This window comes from Puntigrus tetrazona, chromosome 20 (assembly GCF_018831695.1).
Source record: "Puntigrus tetrazona isolate hp1 chromosome 20, ASM1883169v1, whole genome shotgun sequence".
Classification (NCBI taxonomy): Eukaryota; Metazoa; Chordata; class Actinopteri; order Cypriniformes; family Cyprinidae; genus Puntigrus; species Puntigrus tetrazona.
Window position 1 is genome coordinate 1,027,742 of NC_056718.1, and position 19,648 is coordinate 1,047,389.

General features: G+C 46.2%; 1 protein-coding gene across 3 annotated transcripts; it reads left to right on the top strand.

Annotated features, from left to right (window-relative positions):
- The first annotated feature begins 1,058 nt into the window (after window positions 1-1,058).
- Window positions 1,059-19,366, top strand: si:ch211-241j12.3 (uncharacterized protein LOC566552 homolog). 3 transcript variants are annotated; one of them, XM_043219367.1, is made up of 18 exons: window positions 1,059-1,260; window positions 1,629-1,697; window positions 1,936-2,056; window positions 2,527-2,626; window positions 4,430-4,552; window positions 5,260-5,376; window positions 6,576-6,736; window positions 7,820-7,966; window positions 8,041-8,143; window positions 8,690-8,818; window positions 9,234-9,419; window positions 14,388-14,510; window positions 14,587-14,715; window positions 14,801-14,993; window positions 15,918-16,042; window positions 16,596-16,774; window positions 17,273-17,406; window positions 18,417-19,366. In XM_043219367.1, exons 1-18 carry the CDS (start codon window positions 1,248-1,250, stop codon window positions 18,641-18,643), a joined length of 2,379 nt encoding a protein of 792 aa, XP_043075302.1. In that variant the 5' UTR covers window positions 1,059-1,247; the 3' UTR covers window positions 18,644-19,366. The 3 variants fall into 3 exon arrangements, with proteins under 3 accessions (XP_043075302.1, XP_043075303.1, XP_043075301.1); XM_043219368.1 differs by lacking the exons at window positions 1,059-1,260; window positions 1,629-1,697; window positions 1,936-2,056; ... (1 more) ...; window positions 4,430-4,552; window positions 5,260-5,376 and adding an exon at window positions 5,833-5,948; XM_043219366.1 differs by lacking the exons at window positions 1,059-1,260; window positions 1,629-1,697; window positions 1,936-2,056; ... (6 more) ...; window positions 8,690-8,818; window positions 9,234-9,419 and adding exons at window positions 10,519-10,654; window positions 10,782-11,615; window positions 11,698-11,791; window positions 12,150-12,257; window positions 12,846-13,706.
- The last annotated feature ends 282 nt before the right edge of the window (window positions 19,367-19,648 follow it).

The window sequence follows — 19,648 nt, forward strand, 5'->3', positions numbered from 1 at the left end:
GCCTTTCTTTCTTCAGCTCTCCATCACGTTTGTATTATTTGTCAGGACTTACAGTGTTTAGCCTACGAGGGACAGGGTGGTCTCATTTAATGGCTCTTCATCTGTGTCTGTGGCCTTCATCGGCCGTTGTGTTGAGATCTTCTCCTCCAGAGAACCAGAGCACTGATGGATCCGCAGGTCCTTCTGAAGAAAGCTGTCTGAATTCATCAAACTAGAGAGTGATTTGTGTAAAGTGCACACTTCTCCATTAAAGCCAATAAAAGAGGGCAAGGCTTCAAAAACACGTTCTGCTGAAGTCAAAGCCAGCGGCGGCGTGTTTCTGAAGAGCTGTTTTTCCTGTTCGGTCTGGATGCCTTCAACATCATGTGCTTGAGAAGCACCTGTCTGGAAATCTGGGGTAATGTACACAGGAATTAGACAGAAACTGTTTCCTCTACACCAGCCTCCATCTAAACAGCATGTTTTTCTCCCCGTTTCTGCTGTAGTGCATCATTCAGTTTTTCTTTCCTCATCTTAGTGTTATATCCCCTCTCTAGTGTGCTGTCCTGTGTACACGTTCTCCTGCGCTGGAAGCTCTTAATGCTAACATCCCTGCTAACACAGCTCTTTTCTGACTCCTGATGTCTGGGATAGGTTGATGGCACGCAAAGAAATCACTAACATATTATGGCAAAGTCACAGACCAAGAAAAGAGAAAGAAAATAAAGGAATAAATAAACCAGAAGCAAAAACAACACTACTTCAGATCATGAAGACATGTCTCAGGTATAAGAAGAGGCTGATTGGCCAAAACCACTTCTTCTGTCTGGTTTTATACCAACATCTTGGTGGCATCTGCAAATTGAATCATATTTTCCCATTTATATATATATAGTCTGATTAACTACGTAAGAGTAGACAAGTTTAAAATGTAAAGCAGGAAACGTGAGATGAGTCGCACAGGTTAAAGTTAAAACTTGCTGTTCCTGTTAAGAGCCGCTTCTGTGACGACAGAGATCCGCGTGAACGTGTTTGTGGGCGGGGCGTCAGTGCGAGGCCCCGCCCACCCGCGGAACGCTATAAACGAGCGGCGCGGCTCCGGATCGATCGGCCGTGTGGTGCGCGAGGAAGGGGCTCAACATGGCGGAAACTCGAGCTCTTACCGTCTCTCCATCCCGCCGCAGAGCGTAAGTTTGTGCAGAAGTTTCTCGGAGGAGTTATTATGGAAACACCGGCGTCGGACGAGAGACCCTGAATCTCCGGTGAAGATGAACGGCGCAGGTAAACCGAACCGCTCTCTTCTTCCGCGGCTCACCGGACTTCGGTGTGACATAAACACGCAGTTTTTAGAGATGAGGTCCAAACCGAAGACTTGGTGTGCACTGTTGAGGTGTTGAAGGTGTTTTCTCACCTGACACTGAAGGTGTTTGGACGCGCTCTGTCAGGAGATGTTGATGATTTGACGGGAAATAACTAGAACTATAAAGTTAGTGCAGTGTTGGGGTGTAACGCGTTTCAGTGAAACTTTGAATTCTGACCTCTTTTTGCAATTGCGAGAATATATCACAGTTCTGAGGGAAAGAAAGTCAGTTGTGAGAAATTACTTTTTTTTTTTTTTTTTTTTTTTTTTAATTCTGTGTGTGTTTCAGAGCTCCAGGCCTCCCCTGCTCCCCTGCCCTCAGATCAGCTGCTGCACTCCGGAGCGGTCATCTTCCCCGGTAAGAGCTGCTGTGGTCTCTGTGTCTCTCTGTCTCTGTGTCTCTCTGTCTCTGTGTCTCTCTGTCTCTGTGTCTCTCTGTCTCTGTGTCTCTCTGTCTCTGTCTGTCTGTCTCTCTGTCTGTCTCTCTGTCTCTGTCTGTCTCTCTGTCTCTCTGTCTGTCTCTCTGTCTGTCTCTCTGTCTCTGTCTGTCTCTCTGTCTCTCTGTCTGTCTGAGCTGTATGTGTGTCCGTCCACAGGATCCTTTGACCAGCACGGCTGTCCTCTGGTGGTGTTTCCGGCCGAGTCTCAGGGTCAGCTCCCAGAGTTCAGCACAGAGGAGGTGTCCTGCTTCATACACTACTGTCTGCGTCTGCACAAGTACGACACACACACACACACACACACACACACACACACACACACTCCAAACAGGGCTTTTGTCCGTATGAGGATGTCTTTTAACATCAAAGCTGTTTTTTGTGGTGGATGAGTTTATTTATGGGAATGAATGCGGCGGTACATTTATTTCCTCATCATCATGTCTACGACCTTCTATGAAGAAAAGATCTTTCATATAATAGAAGTCAGTCACGCAACGCAGGTGAACCCAAATCCTTTAGAAGGTCATGTTTTGTAGAAGAATTATACAGGTTTAGAACGGACAGAAACGTCTAGCTGAACAGCACGTGATCCATCACGAGTTATGAACGCATCCTTTAATAACCGTTGAGTGAAATGGAGCAGCTTGGACTTTCTGCCGGATCTCTTCTCTCTCTGTCGCTGCTCTCCCTCTTAAGATGACGTCTCCTGTGTTATACTGGTATATTAATGTGTGTTTCTGTTGGCAGTGTACGAGTCGAGGAGAGTCTGCTGTCTGTGGTTGTAGATCTGAGGCAAGCCAACCTCGCCGCAGCACGCTTCTTCGCCGAGACGCTCCTGTCGTTGGAGGTATTCGTTGCTTTATTCATTCTACTTCTAGAAGCATCTTTTGGTCTCGTATGTGCAGCAGGAGATAACGGGGTTAATGTCTCTTTGTTCTGTTCAACCGGTTTAATCCCTCAAAGCATTGGTGTGCTACATAGTCTGCTGTGATGGACACTAGATAGCGTGTTTTGTTTGAGGCACATATCATTTATCATTTGACACAAACATCCAGTTTCTCCGTGAACAAAAGCCCTGTATCCGCCGCGAGGCTTGGGTGAAACGGAGCACAGGCTTCGTTTAGAGGCGAGGTCCTCTGTTTGAGTCTCACTGATGGCAGACGTCACTTTAAGAGCTGCCCTGTCCCCTATACGGTTACACACTTGTGTTCTTTGTCAGCTGCTTTCACTTAAGACCTCAGTGGTGTTTCTCAAGATACTGCATTCACGCCCAGTGTTTTCTAGACAGGAAAGTCAGTCGAGCCGGAACATGTAGTTCAAGCCCTCTTTAGCTTTTCGGGTACAATTTAAGCCAATCGGCTGTCAGGTCAGTGTCATGTGACTGGCTCTCGTGTGTGTGTGTGGTTCAGATCCGCTCCTTCCCTTCTGCCCGTGATGTTCAAGCAACCCTGAAGACCTGGGTGCAGTTTCTCAGATGTTTGCAGCTATAGGGATGAAGCGATGCAGGTGGTCCTGGTTCCACGTGCGCCTCGGGTTTGACCCACGGCCTTAGGTTCGGTTCTGAAAGCTCGCCACCATTAACAAACTTGAGTACACCTACGTCAACTGGAAAAAAGACATGTTATACTTATTTCTTTTTGAAAGGGGAATTATTTTTATCTGAAGTAAGATGGATTGATCACTGAGCACTAGAGAGAAACCACAGAACAGAATAAAACTGATGTCAGTAATGTAAATGATAATATTTTGAATAATGAAATAAAGACCAGACTCATCTGTGACGTATGGTTTATCTGTCCTTCAAGCCATCGCCGGGGTTTTCATGCTCCTGTTTGTAAGCCTCTTCTAATTGATGGCCTTTATTGGAGTATAGAACATATTTTCTGCCTCCTCCTGGAAGAGGAGGAAAACAAGTTGTTCTCTTTTGTTGGACAATAACTTAAAGGCTTATTGCGTGTCATTACAAGGGAATGTTTAGTTTTTTTTTCTCTCAAATACACTGGTAGTGAGACTTGACCTCTCTAGAAGAAACCCTTTATAATTGATCACCCCGAGCCTCCACAAAACATCATCAGACGAGGAAAAAACAATGTTGCTTGCAAAAGATCGAATCCGACTCGTCAGTGTTTTTAGTTGTGAGTCTACCAGCAGGACTGAACTCTGTCTGTCATGGGACTGTGATGACGGTGTAATTGGTTTCAGAACATGACTGTAAAAGGTCCTTGTGAGCTCCGGCACAGGGAAGATTATGAGGGAACGTTGTTTGCGTCGTTGACGTCAAGCCTGGCGTGATGCGGCTTCATGTGCCAAAGCCTAACATGTGAGCAAATGAGTTTCTGGAGCTATAGCCGTTCAGCAAGCTTCGTTTAAATCAGATGAACTTTGTTTAGGAGGCTGGCAGTGGAAGTCGTTTCTTTTCTATCCGTGGCTTATAGACCCCCTTTAGCTCTGCGTTTGCGCTGGTCTTGTGGCGAGGCTGAGGTCCTGAGACGGTGATCACATGCCTGTTGTCCTCACATGTCTGATCTAATAATGGAGGCGAGTGGGCAGCCGCTGTCCTCAACATGGACGCGGTCGACTCGCAGGCCTGCGGTACAGAGTGCTGGAGTTTCCTGAGCCTTGAGCGCCCGCCGTTCTGTCCTGTGTTTAGTTTTCCAGAAGAACCGTCCACTCGGTGTATATCGTTCAACCAAAGAAGAAGGATGTCCTGAAGCAGCTGGGGAAGCTCCTGACTGCGAGCGGCTCCAAGCAGCGCACGCCCGTCCTCTTCAAAGTGAGTAACGACCGAAGACCCCTGCGTGCTCCACACCGCTCCTCCGTCCTGAGCGGCGAGATGCAGCTTCCCCACCTGTAATGACTCGTTTAGGATGACTCTCGTTATTCAAACCCATCGATGAACATCACTCTGTGTTTAAAGAAACCGATCAGCTTACGGAACGAATCAATGAATGAAAAGTACTTTAGAGAGAGTCTATCTGAATAAATCAGGAGTTGTGAAGGCCACCGTTAAAACTATTTTTTTTATAGATATATATCTATAGATATAGGAGACTGAAATGAGAAAGATGTGGCTTATTTGCCACTTAATTCCCTTTAATGTTTAGTTTATTCACTGCATGTAATATAGTTTTAAGTTCTGTGAATCAGTAGATGTTGACTAGTAGTTTAAGCTGGTGTTATATTTAGTGCCCGGGTCTGCTGTGGTGCTTCACCTCCTGGTCAACATCATTCATAAAAGATCTGTTCTCTCTAATAACTGTAGTAAGTTATTAGAGCAGGAAAAACTTTGCATCTTTTCGTTTTTGATGTACTGGATGTATTGTCTTAATGAGCTCTACCAAAATGAAATCTGTTAAGTATTGCAGAAATAAATTCTACACGCAATTACTGACATGAACTTGTGAATCATGAATGAATTATCAAGTCAATGATTTCGAAGCGGTGTTTGTCGCTGATCTCTGTGTTTTCTTCTGTGGGCAGCGTGTCTTCGTCAAAGAGGTTTTTGAGCTTTCGAACTACATCGACAGAAGCCAGCTACCATCTGGTCTGGGAGGATACCTCATATACTGCCATAAGAGCTGGGTTGCCTTCGTTAAGGTAGGAGTCTTCTGCTTATTTGCTGTGTCTGTCAAACGTCTGTCTAAATACAGAGAGGTTGGTGTAGGGGACAGAAATGCCCTGAACTCGATAATAAAGCTCCCGTCATGATGAAGTGTGTGTGAGAGGGCTCTGAATGCATGTGATGGCCTGTTCCTGTCCCCCTCCAGCCTTTATTCAGATCGGAGCGGCCAGACGTTGCATAATAGCGCAGTGTTTGATTCTTGGGCTCCGTCGGCAGCAGGAAGGATCCGTCACACCATAACAGGGTCTCATGATCGCCTCTGATGGCCTTAGATAACGCTTGACGTACTCTACACTTCTCTTTTCTCTTTCTTATTCATTTTTTTTTTTTTTTTTTTTTTTTTTTTCTCCTCCTTACTGCTTCAGCAGCCCATGTTTATTGTGTGTGTGTGTGTGTGTGTGTGTGTGTTGTGCGAGGACTCGGATGTGTGTTTCATTAGTGAGTGTATTCATGAGCCCATCGTCTCTATTGTGTGTCGTCCTGGAGAAGCTTCAGAGGACAATCATCTGCGGTCATTAGCATGTGAAAGGGCCGCACGCTGTCTGTGGTGAGCTCATCCGCGCTGTCCGGCTCGCTCTCATGGGTTCACTCGGGGCTTGAAGCGGTCTTTGAGGCTTTACTTGAGCGGAGAGCGTGGGCTCTGGGAAGGGTGTGCTCCTCAGGTTAAGATTGATGGGGCGAGCTTGTTTCTTTTGCTACTTGGTCAGCTTATGACACCCTTTTGAAAGTTTGCTTTAAAACCTTTACCAAACTAAATCTTCTGAGCCCCGCCCACAATTCTACATCATTAGGCATGTTCGACTGAAGCCGTGGTTCTCAATCCTCTTACAGTGACGTACCCCGATTTTAACGTATTTAAAATCAGCGTCACGTTTCTCAAATTACATCTTTGCTTGTATTTTGAACATGAAGCATTAATGCACAGGGCATGTTTCTGTATCAAAGGCTTCTGAAATGGATCTCATTGTGCAGTCTGTCAGTATTTGTTCATCTTTAAAAGCAGATTGTAGCACTTTAATTGCAATGATTTGCTAAAACGGCATGTAGCGCACTGCTTGTGTAGATCCATCTCCCGAAGATAAGGTCTTTTGGAAATGGCCTGTTGCTTCTAAATTGTTTTATGTAAATGTCTGGCCGGTCACAAGCACCGTAAAGCCTTGTGTGCTCTGTGCAGGAGATGGACTCGTTCGTGCAGGAGTTCCTGTCGGTGGTGAGCAGGCTGCCGTCCTGTATCTGGACCCTGCAGGCTCTGTCCAGGCGTCCCGTCCCGGCTGACCTGGAGCGGCTGCAGGAGTTCTGCTGCGTGAACCAGGCACGCTTCCAGCAGCTCCGCAGGTACTGCTCTGTCCTGAAACCACATACCGGTCACTAATCTCACAGGGATTTACAGGAACCACTGCACTCAAAGCCGATTTAGCTCTCAAACCCAGTGTTTAGGGCGGTCATGTAGTGTTCAGGGGTGGACGAAGTACACAAACCATAAATGTTCCTGTGAAAGCACTGAACTCCTCTTCATCTTTTAAAAGTAAAGTACAGAAGTATCTGATGTTTAATAGGAGTATGAAAAGTTTTTGTATCTTGTGTACAAGTGCAACAAATTAGATGTCCAGCTCTATTCAAAGGCACCATTGATTTTAAAAAAAAAAAAAAAAAAAAAAAAAAAAAACCTGATGTATTTATGAATTGATTTTAACTAGATCCATCCATGGTTTTTTCTATACCGTGTCCCAACCTACTCCTTGTTCACTTCATGGAGTCCGAGTGAGTGAACGGTTGGAGACACGGCTCCAGACAGTATTACACTCTCACATGTTGTCATGAATTGAGAAAACAATGCAGATCTTGTTCGTGTACAGGCTGCTGTTTCACTGCATGTCTGAGTTTTAGTGCGCTCTGTTGGTCAATAGTTCAATCTATGCAAAGAAAGGCATACGCTACCATGAGTATAAGCCTTGCTTGCACGGGGGTGAAACGGCAGAAGTTATATCACTACCTTAACGTTTCATAATGTGACGTAAAATGCCATCCCTTCATTATAAAACTTAATGTGCTTTTAACTTTCAGATTTATCAAGTATAATCAGGCAAGAGCTGCGGTTTCCTTTTAAGTTCTCAAGTTTGTTTTATTAATATTGATAGGAATGTTATAGTCCTGTCACTTTAAGATGGACCGTACTGATCTGGTATGCAGACATGGATGATAAATTATAGTGTGTGTGGCAGTTCTCTTAATGTGCTTTATACATTTAATTGTCATTTTTATCAGTGACTTGTGCAAAGCCGCCCGCATCAATCTGCACAGATATATTGGTATATGCCATGTTATTGATGTAGTAAGATCTGTTTGATACGTTAGAGGTGTATGGTCAAATCCCAGCCCAGCACAGACATCAGTGTCCAGTATATTGGCTGTCTTTAGGGATCTAGGTTTGGATGACTTGCTGAAGCGCTGCGAGGGTTTGCTGGAGAAGCTGCGCTTCCCGGAGGACGAGCCGTGTTTTCGGGCCATGGCTGGAACGCTCCTCTACACGCACACCGCGCTAGAGATGCTCCACAACTACAACCGGTACGAGCCTCTGCAGGGGTCCCTCAGCTCTGAGAGGAAGGAGCGCCATCTGAATGTGTGTGTCTCTGTGTCAGGATAACCGCGGCGGTGGAGAAAGTGGAGCTGCTGTGGCAGCAGGTGATTTCCAGAGCCCACGTCCAGCTGCAGCTCCTCCGTCTGCAGAGAGAGGCCCAGCAGGTCAGGTCTCCTTCACACCTGTAGTGTTTAAGATTCATTAGCGGTGCCTTGTGGCAGGTGATGAGGTGTACTGGCTCTGTGCCCGTCTTATCCATTGAAAAGACTACAAAGCGATCCCAGTTCTGCACGTTAACCCAGCTCTGTGTTTCCTGCGCACTGCCGTCTTTTGCCATAAAACCTGCAGACTAGAGTCAATCGAAATGCTTCTCTATTGAAAGCAGACTGCAGTTTAGTAAGTGTAGAGACCATGTAACTAAAGGGTTCAGTGTGTAGAGCAGTGTAAGATCACCACAAATGTGAAACATTATTATTGTTTCCATGGTTACTGCTATAATTGTAAACCGATGATGGTGTTTCCATGGTTACATGGTTTAATGTGAACTGGTGTATCAACAGGATAATGAATTATGAAATCTAAAGATATAGTACAGTCTGTACTAGTATTTGGTACCAATATACAATTTCTTAATAGTTTAAATGAATATAAAAATGTCTGCTCTTGCTCTTAGTGCCCAAATGTGTATCATGTGTTCCTGCTGGTTTCAGATACAGGAGCAGATGCTTGCCATGCACCGGGAGAAAGTTCAGCCCTACAGGATTGAAGTGGCTAAAGACGTGCACCGAGCTGAAGAGCTCCGGCTGGAGTTTGAGGCTTCAATATACACTTACACAATGGTATGTCCATTAAACAGAGTCTAGTACACGCACAATCAGATTTTCCTGTAACTTGTGAGCGAGTGCATATGTACTTTTTATTCTGATGTTTGTCCACAAGGTGGCAACACTGGCCCAAGCTGCTGATTCACAAATGAAGTGAGATTAGTTGTACAGCTGAACACAGCTTTATAGTGTGTGCCTCAGAACTGAAGGGTGCTTTGAACTTCAGGACAATATCACCCGTTCAGAGTCACAGAAACAAACGGGACCGGATGTCACAATCCTGTGAATGTCAGGCTGTAGATTACGACCTTATGATGGTTTTCTGAAACGAAAGCGATCCCCTGTATTAATGCAGTCAGTGTCCAGCGGCACACTGTGATCTCCCACGTGCCTGGCGTGGCTTGTGTTTGAGTGAATCTCTCGTGAGCAGGCGCTGGTTCGTCGTGCGGAGGACGTCATGCACACGTTAGCGGAGACGGTTCCGCTCGGTGAGAGAAAGGCTGCGGAGCCGTGGCTGGAGGATCTGGCCGGGCTGAAGGAGAAGCTCAGCTCTGCTGCTCAGTGTCTGAACCGGACTCTGAGGACCGTGTCGGACTTCCATCACTCCTCCAACACAGTATGTGCCGTTCAGATCATCTGGTGTTTACTGACGTATCACTCGAGAGTTACTGAAAGAAGTGTGACCCTGGACCACAAAACCAGTCAGAAGGGCCAGCTGTTTGTGGGGGTCACTTTTTCTGGTTTGTTTGGATCAGACAATGTTTGGCTGAGATGCAACTGCTTAAATTTTAGGGTTTTTTTTTTTTTTTTTTGCCAAATCATTTTGTCCCATACGATGTATTGTTGCTACAAATAAATCTGTACTGATGACTGCTTCTGTGCTCCAGGGTCATATATTACAATTAGTGATGGAAGGATGCACCTACCTTCTGATTTGGAAATTGGGTGCCAATATATGTCCTTGTAAATTACAATACATAATATATGATAAGATGCGTCAGAGCAAGAGATTTAATTTGAGACCGCTCGCATGCATTTTAGTCTGTGATTAAACGAGAGAATCTCATTCTCAGTATTACTGCACATGGCTACATTATCATACATGTGTATATAAAATCAAATTTGTTTGGTGGAAAATGTAATAAAACAAAAGTACATCTATATCTGCTCAAAATTGTTGGAGAGAATTGCGATGCATAGGAAAATTGAGATTTAGAATTGAACTATTTTAAGTTTTATTTAAACTTAATTTCACTACTTGTGCAACCTAAAATGTTTTAATGTCACTATAGGGAGGGTTGTATGATCTTTGAATAATATCAGTCTTTGAATGAAAGAGAACTGAAGAATACTTGAGATCTTCCTCTTCAGCACAATCAGATGTTCTTCGGTCTACTTTCTCAACTAAAGTGCATTCAAGCACAGAATGACTGTTTCAGTTTAACACGGTTTTCTAGTTTATTTATACCACAGGTGCAATTGCAGGGGCTTCTTTTCCACTCAGTACATAAATTATGTAAACGTGTCTGTAGCCGGATGAGCAGTGGAGAGGGACACGACCTACACGCGGTCGTAGAAAGCGAGTGTTCACGAGCTGGTGTGTTGTGTGGTCTGGTCAGTGTCGGAGCTGGTACGAGGCGGTGCTGCGTGAGAGCCTCCTGCAGGAGCTGCTGTGGAGTGGCCCCGTGAGCTCGGCCGGGCCCCGGAGCTGTCCAGCTGCAGGAGACGAGTGCAGAGCTTCCTGTGGACACACCCCTGCCCCGAGGTGCAGGATCTGGTCAAGCTGGCGCACCTCTCGAGCGCTGTGCCGGACCCGCAGCTTCGGCACGCCGGATCGCAGCTGTCTCACAGGTACTCTAACGCTGTAGTTCTTCTCTATAGAGGGTTACCTCCTGCTTCTCGGAGCCGTAACCTGAGGAGGGTTTATTGGTTGGTTGAGAAGCTGTGCTGGTGTGAACTCGTTCATGACCGTCCACAGATGCATGGCTCTCAGGAGACTCTTGACCTCAGCTGGAGCCGTTCCCCTTCATGACCTTCAGCTTGCCCTCCAGTGGCAGTACGAGTTCCTCAAGGGCCACCGCAAGACCTCTGACATCACTTCCCCTGTGGACGAGCATGTTTCCTGCGGTCTGCCTCCTCCAGACTCAGACGCTCGTGTGGTTTCTCAGTGTGAGAGCTTGTGTGATTTGGCCAAGTGGCCTTCTGCAGGCAAGCCTCCCTCGCTCAGCTCCTTTGACTCTGGCTTCGATGGAGCGGACGGCAGGAGCAGAAGAGAGCCGCCGCCGCCGAGGATCCTGGGAAACGGAGACTTTGCTTTCAAGACTAAACCTGTGCACGGCCAGATCGACGAGGAGAACATCGTGAGCGTGTCTGACTCTGAAGACCCGTGTGAAGAGATGGGGTTCAGTTTAAAGAGGGACTCCACTCACGCCAGCATTCAGATCGTCCCCAAAATGACCTCCGACTCTCTGAACCTTGAGATCAAGGTGAAGCGCTCCGCCACGCTGCCCAAGAACCCCTGGCTGAGCCTCCCCATAGATGATCTGGAGAGCTCCTATACGGTCACCATTACTCCCAGCACGTCCAGAGCCCCGAGGAGCCGGGCACGGGATGGGCCCTCTCCGGCCGAGCTCCTGAGAGCCGCTCCGAGTCAGGAGAGCTTTGAGGAGCCGGAGCTGGCTGCTGTGGGAAATGTTCTGTCCAGTACCTTAACGGATCATGAAGACAGGCCCAGCTGCACGGTGGATGGGGATCCCTCTCTTCTCTGGGACTCGTTTGATCTTCACAATCTCAGACAGGACTCTTACCAACGGTTAGGTTTCTCTTTAAGCGTTTGAAACGTTAGTTCACCCGAATTAGTTCTTCTGAGGGTTTGTGTTCTTCTCTTCTGGTAGGTTGGACGTGTCTCTCGGTGACTGGGTTCAGAGAGAGCAACAAGAGCTGAGAGAGGTGGAGGAGACTTTAGACAGAGCGGCTGAGATACTACAGGTGTGTGTCTTCAGCATCTCTCACCAAAATGATTTTTGAAATGTAGAGAATTTCATGCATCGACTGAAAGAGGATAGATCAGAATCACCAGGTCCGGTCCTGGAGGGCAGTGTCCTGCAGACTTTAACTCCAACCCTAATCAAGCACAACCAAAGCAGCCGATCAAGGTCTTAATGGGTGTACTTGTCACCTCTGCAGGACACCGGCTCTCCAGGACTGAGTTCAATGACTTCTGGGATAGAGGGAGAAATACAAGTAAAACTAAATTATGTATTTGTATGACCCAGAAGAACTGAAAAGCTTAATTTCCAGTATGAATACTTGTACCACTGAACCCTTCTCTGCTCCGGTCCTTCAGGAGGAGGAGGATGTGCTTGCACAGGAAGTGGTGCTGGATGAGCTGTTGAGGTCAGAGGACTTAAACAAACACTGGCCCGTATGGACTGAAGGACATCAGCTCAGTACGGTGCGTGGACTGGCTTTTGTTTTCTTGCAATAATTACATGCTGCTATAGTTACAATTTAGCACAGTCCATTTCACAATCATATTTTAATTATCATTATCATTTGACCAGTGTTTATTTTGGTGGAATTGTCGTTTTAATCTGCTAAAATGTTTTTTTTTTTATTAGATTTAATCTTTAGGACTAATAAGTGATTCAGTTGAGTAATGAGTGATTTGTTGTCCTTTTGTTGCTTAACATCGGTGACTTTTGAAAATAAAGAATTGGCAGCTAAATTAGTCTGCTATCCCTTTAGACAACATGCACCGATACGTTTCTGGAACCTTAAATCGAATAAACCATTATTTTCCACATCCTGTACATTTTATTGTTGCTCCTCCTTCCATATTTGCTAAATGTCTTCTGATTGACCAGCTATCCAGTGCATTGTGACTGACCGAATACCTTAAGTGTGACCTAGAGGCATTTGTTGCATCCAGTGGAGACCTAATTACTGATTACATTGACTTATGCGTTGCATTGCATAGTCCCCTTCAAAAATGACTTTCTCTTCCCCTCATCCTCGCTTGTCTGTGCACTCTTCCTTCCAGATGACCCCGAGAGAGCTGGCCGAGTCCGGCGTGATCGGGCTGGACGGCGATGTCCTTCAGAGTGACCTCACTTCCACTGACTCGGAGACCCTGAGATCCTGCGAGGTTTGTGAAGACTCCTCTGGATCGTCCGATAGAAGTCCATCCACGTGTGAAGGACCTGAGCCGCCTGACACGGGATGTCCTGAGGAACACCGACCCGGGGTCCTCCGAGAGCTGAGAGACATCAGAGTTCTTGAGGAGCAAATAATGGAGGAGCGCGTGAAGCTGGAGGCCCTGCGCCTCAGAGAGACCGAGCTAGACCCGGTCAGGGAGAAGGAGAAACCCCCGGAGACGATGGAGAGAAGTGCGAGGAGGAGGTCCAGCAGGGGCCACAGGGTGGTGACATGTTCGGTCATGGAGAGGAACTCTGCGCTGAAAGATCTGGACGACGAGCTGCTGAGGAGCTGTGGGCTCCAGCCGCTTCCAGACTCGGACCAACCTCCTCGAACAGACTCGGCGAAAAGCCCTTCAGATGCAGAGGAGAGCAGCAGCGTACGTCCTGATCTCACAGACTCCAGTCTGACCTCAGAGAGCGGGACGCTGGAGCCCGGCCGGGACGTGTCCCCTCCGCTGCAGGCCCAAGACGGCGGTCACGTGCGAGGTGCGTTTGATCCTGGAGGTGTCTGGATGCTGGATGAGGAGAGGCCTCCCTCAGACTGTGACGCTCCGGCTGCCGTTCCCTCGACGCTCATGCAGAACAATAACAACAACCGTGCGGTGCTGTGCCGAGGAGAGAGTCCGGGGCCGCAGGGCTGTGACGGATCCATGAGAGCGGCCGGCTCCGGGTCTACTGTCCAGCTCCAGGCCTCCAGCAGACAGGTCCTCAAACACTGCTCACTCACTCGAATCAAAACACACTTCTGGTTTTTCTTCACTCAGGTGAAGAGAGTAGTTTCACTGAAAGTCAGTGCGGTGTGAAAAGGCCCCTGTGTGGAGTGGAGTTTATCAATTTCAGTGAAATACAGCAGTCACTTGAGCTAAAGTTCCAGTCTAAACGGTTACATAGAATCAATGAGATGATGGTGTGCATTGGGCACAATGGTTTTAATGACGTTCTTTTTGATTATATATGATTTTTTTTTTTTTCCTCCAAACACTGCACCTTTTTGTGCCATTTCTGCTGTGACGGGAAGGGTTTTTTTTTTTTTTTTTTTGGTAATGACTGGAAGATTATTAATTTTCTATCATACTAAGCTCCCTGGTCTCTGAGCTTTCAGTGCATCAGTGAAGAAATTAAACCGTAACTTGCTTTAATTTACAGCAAAATAAGTTACTTTTAAAATCGTTAAAAACTCCTGGATAACAGTTTGATGGAGAAAATTAAGCAGTCACAGACATGCCAAGACACAAGCACAAAAGCAATCGCAAAATATCTAATTATGGGGTTTTGACAATTAGATCTTATAAAGTGTTGAAATAACTTTATCGCTCACCCTAGTGTCAGTGTCGTATGTATGTGAGTCTCTGTGTGACATCTCTCTGTGTGTGTGTGTGAGGTAGATGAGTGATTATAAGACGCCCATCGTGCTGGACTCGGGCTCCGGTCTGATGAAGGCTGGCTTTGCAGACCAGGACCTCCCAACCAGCGTGTTCCCCAGCGTCATCGGCCGTCCCAAATACGAGGTGCTCTTTCTCCGCCGTAGACGGTATGCTCTTCCCAGCGCTTCTGTTGGTCTGAAGCGGCTCTCTTGTGTCGTAGGAGGTAATGAACGGCAGTGTGGAGCGAGAGCAGTATGTGGGCCACGACGCGCAGCACATGAGAGGAGTGCTGACCCTCAAGTATCCCATCAGAAACGGCGTAGTGACCAACTGGGATGAGATGGAGATGGTGAGTCCAGACGAACAGGCTTGGAGGTGCGCTCGTGAACGTTTGCCTCCTCTCTCCTAACACGTCTGGGTGTGTTCTGACCCAGATCTGGCACCACGCGTTCCAGCAGCTGTGTGTGTGTCCTGAGGATCACCCGGTGCTGCTGACCGAGGCGGCCATGAACCCTCTTCAGAACCGCCAGCGCTCCGTGGAGCTGATGTTCGAGGTCTTCGGCGTGCCGCTGACCTTCGTGGCCCTGCAGGCCGTTCTGGCGCTCTACGCCTCGGGACGAACCACCGGTCAGTCGTGTCGAACTTATATTTGTGGCCCTGGTCCACAAAACCTAAAGAGATTTTCTCTCTAAATCATCTGAGAGCTGGATGAATCTTTCTACTGACGTCTGTTTTTTAGCACAGGACAATATTAGTTGAGATACGACCATTTATAAATCTGGAATCTGAAGGTGGAAAGAGGGGGAAAATCTACATGTTAAGAAAAGATCAGTTTTAAAGTTATCCAAATGTTTTGATTTTATTTATGGTTAAGAAATCCACAAAATATCTTTGACACTAAATCTTTACTGAACTATCCTTAGTGCTCCAGAGACTCATCCAGTCATCTTGCCTCGTCTGAGCATTATAATCAGTGGAAACGTTTTTAGCGTTTTAGTCTTGCAATTTAAAATAGAACAAGATCATTTAATTAACCATTATACAGGAGGTTTTTTACTTTTTTGTGCTTCAGATTGAAGACACACCTCTGCTGAAGTCCATAGAATATTATGCATGGTTTATCTGACCTCATCTAGTGTACAGATTTATAACAGGATGTCAACTACAGTCTTTAGATGTACTCTCACCCCGTCTACTTCGTGCTCTATTTGAGTAGGTTTGTGTTACATCAGTTTTCACCTTTTTAACAGTAAAGAGAAATATTGATGCGGTTTAGAATTAATCAACAGTGTGGTTGAACGTCTCTGGTAGGATGCACCTTCAAAGTAATTAACGTTCAGCAGTAATCACCTGCAGAGATTCAGAACATGAGGCTTTCATTCTCCAGCGTTCAGGGATGGTTCACCCAAACGTTCCTCTTGCTGTAAAATCTTGGTGCTTTTATAAACAATTTAACAGTGAGAACTTTGTTGCAGCAGTAGTATGATGACATTATCCAAAATGTTTTGTTTTAGTTGTTGTAACTGTGTGTGTGTGTGTGTGTGTGTTCAGGGGTGGTGCTGGACTCCGGGGACGGGGTCACTCACAGTGTTCCTGTGTTTGAGGGTTACTGTCTTCCTCACGCCGTGCAGCGCTTGGACCTGGCTGGATCCCACGTCACCCTGCAGCTCCAGAAGGTGTACACACACACACACACACACACACTGACGCTTAATTAGCGTGTCCCCAAAGGTTAATTTCAGCACTGATGAAAGTTACAGTATTGTTACTCATTACTTTACATTTTAATTGCATTTAAAGTAACAAATAATACATTAAGTAACTTTTGAATCGATGTGATATTTTGTCACACAGGTTGGGCTTGCTGTATGTTGTTTTAATATCACAAACAAGTTATATTCAGGTGTGAAAGGGCCTTTAGTCAACAAAAATAAGACTCGAGTGTCTCATGTCACACGTAGTTTAAAGTAACTCCCAATGTCTCTAGTAAAAGCAACACTTCACTTTCAAGTTTAGTTACTCGTCAAAAGTATCTCTAACTAGCATCACTTGTAACATGTCACACCCAGCACTGGTTAGTTTTGGATAAACGATGTTTCTCATTTTGAAAATGAAATTGGCCAATCAGTTGTAGGAACGTTACTGAATGAAGAACCTCCTTGTTTGTCCTGTAGCGGGCTGTGTTGAGACTCTGTGTGTGTGTGTGTGTGTGTGTGTGTGTGTGTGCAGCTGCTGCTGGAGCAGGGTGTGTGTTTGCAGACGTCTGCCGAGCTGGAGATCGTGCGTGAGATGAAGGAGAGGTGCTGCTGTGTGGCGCTGGACTTCGCCGGCGAGCTGAAGAGCGCTTCGGAGCTGCCCTACACTCTTCCTGACGGACGGCTCGTGTCTCTGGCCTCCGAACGCTTCCGGTAACAGCCGCTCACGCTTCTGCAGACACACACGCGCTTTCTGTCTGACACGGCTTTCATGTGCTGTACTTTTAGACGAAGCACCTTTTTAAGGGGTGTGCGATTTTATATTTAGTCCGCAGTAATATCATAATTTAAGTGACATTGATTTGCAAAACGACTCTCCGCTGTATAGAACACACACTACACAGTACACTTGACTTGGGATCAGAAAAAGTGTATTTATACTTTTATAATGGTAAAGATGCCCATAAAATGTGAGTTATTCTTCAACTTATTGGAAGAGATTATGCATCTCTCAAAGCTCAGGAGTCCACAGCAGCACAGGTGTGGACGCTACACGCTTCTAGTACAAATGACCTTCTTAGTATGCCACAAATCAAACCTTCATTTTTGATTCTAGTTATATGCATGGCTGTGTTCTTGTTTAATTAGTTAATAGAATTTATGAATTAGGTGTGTGTGTGTTGAGACTAACCGTGTGACGTGTTCTGGCAGGGCACCGGAGATCCTCTTCAGGCCGGAGCTGATTGGTCGAGATCATTATGGGATGCACGAGAGCCTCTTCAGATCAGTGCTGCAGTCAGACATCGACCTGCGGCGCAGTTTTCTGGGAAACATCCTGCTGTCGGGTGAGAGTACACACACACACACACACACACACACACACACACACACACACACACACACACACACACACACACACACTCCAGCCCTTATTCATCTGAAAATCAAACACTTTAGCACTAATACTTTTCTCTCTGGTTGGAGAAACAAACAATTGAGCAGTAATTACACCAAATACACACACAAAATTGTTGTTGCTAAAATGAACTTTATAGATCTAAAAGGGGTCGTATGAATACTCTAAGACTACTAAGATCAAGTTTGAAGTCACATACAAACATTTGTAGAGCTTTTCACTTCCTCCCACAAACACCTTCTTGAATCCTAGTCCACGAATTAGTCAACAAACCCATGCAGCGTGTTCACTGCAGCAGTAATGTGATCGTTCACACACCTGATCAGATGCTCCTCCGTGTGTGTGTGTGTGTGTGTGTGTGTGTGTGTGTGTGTGTGTGGATGCAGAAAACCTTTGCTCCATATTTCACTCAACTGGCCAAAAGGCTCTAGCTCTTCTGATTGAGATGCATCCTGAACTCTCTGGTTTTTGATTTACTACTTTGGTTTAGTTCATGTTCAAGTCTACAGCGTCTGCTGAACCTCAGCTGGTCAATCAGGGGAGAAACACTGAGCTGTCATGTACACTGTGTATTATGCTCGGTGTCCTCTACCTTTGCTCCATATTTAGCACAGATATGCCAAACTTTGTCATTTGCAAGAGAAAGTGTATTTGAGACTCGTAGAAGAACCCAACGATGTGACTCTAGTGCAGCGTGTGCAGAGCTCACTGCAAGAAGTCTCTTGATTCGTGGACTAGGTTTATGGGAAAGAAAGAAATCTGTGTGTGTGTGACTTTTCTACTAATTCTGCAGTTATGGTTGTCTTTGCATCAGAAATAGTCAACTATATTGCTGGAATTGAACTTTCCCCAGTTTAGAAAGCCAGAGAATGACATGACTTCCTCAGAGCTGTTGCTGACCGTCCTGTCTCTGTGTGTGTGTGTGTGTGTGTGTCCCAGGCGGGAACACGCTGCTGCCGGGTCTCCCCGCGCGCCTGCAGCAGGAGATGAGCGCTCTGTGTCCGGCGGGTCCGAGCGTGCGGGTCAGCAGCCCGAGCGACCGGGACTTCTCGGTGTGGCGCGGCGGAGCGGCTCTGGCCCACACGGCGGAGCTCGGCGGGGCCTGGATCAGCGCTGACGAGTACGAGGAGTTCGGCCCGCAGATCGTCTTCAGGAAGTGCTTCTGAGCCCATCCTAAAGACTTTTAACGTTTAGACAGGGTTCCTGTGGTTTTTGCCGCTCTAGAGTGTGTTGATGTGCCAAGTGAGTCTTGTAGGACTCTTCTAGAGCCTGTTTTTAGTTTCCAAGAGAAAATGACCTTTTAAGCTCCGCGGGAAGAGCTCTATATGCATACACTGGTTGTATCAATCAGATTGTTTGTCTCTCTGCCACTTTAATATTAATCTAATCAATCGTGACTAATATGTAAATGTATGTGTTTTAATATATCTGAGATATTAATGTGATCTTTTCAGTGTTTTGATGCTTCTCATGCAGCTCTTACCGGTGTCTGTTTTAATCTGGTTCACATTAACACCAGGCTTCACGTATTAGAAGTGTGACGGATCTTCTCCCCCATGGTGTGTGTTCCTCGGACACGTGTGTGTGTGTGTGTGTGTCTGATTTGCATGCGTCTCACGTCACATCTTTTCATCTGTATCCTCACTTGGGTTGTTTTTCTCGGCGGTGGTTTTGAGGATCCGTCAGCGGCTTGTCTCTTGATCTGAGAGGTTCGTTCTCGTTTACGTGAGGTCGATTTAAACCGTAACACACAACAGGACTTGGATCAGCTGAAGCGCTCGTTCAACACGTTAAGAAACGTACTGTGATCCCAGCACATGTTTAGCATCAGTGTCTGTTAACTGGCTGAAGTCTGGTCTTTTTACAATAAATATGATTTCTAAACGAGACTTTGTTTCCTGTTTGTTCTTGTTGAACTTGGCATTCAGGAACCAATCCACTCCTGAAGAAATGGTTCACAAAGAGAACTACCCCAAGCTGTCCTAGGTGTACAAGACGGTCGGTTTAAAAATGTATTCTGGCTCTTCCAGGCTTGGTAACGCTGCTGGATAGTGGCCATTATTATTATTATATCTCCTCTATCACACTTCTGATTTCACCAGATTTTTCTATACTTGCACAAACGACCTATACAGTGTTTTTTGGTTGGAGGACAGGCTCATAACATAAAT

What these genes read in the sequence shown, in the direction of transcription:
- si:ch211-241j12.3 (XM_043219366.1), top strand. Translation starts at nt 10,786, where the DNA reads ATGGCTCTCAGGAGACTCTTGACCTCAGCTGGAGCCGTTCCCCTTCAT. An exon ending in TCCAGGCCTCCAGCAGACAG is followed by an intron (nt 13,707 to 14,387) that starts GTCCTCAAACAC and finishes TGTGTGAGGTAG; the next exon opens with ATGAGTGATTATAAGACGCC. An exon ending in CGCCTCGGGACGAACCACCG is followed by an intron (nt 14,994 to 15,917) that starts GTCAGTCGTGTC and finishes GTGTGTGTTCAG; the next exon opens with GGGTGGTGCTGGACTCCGGG.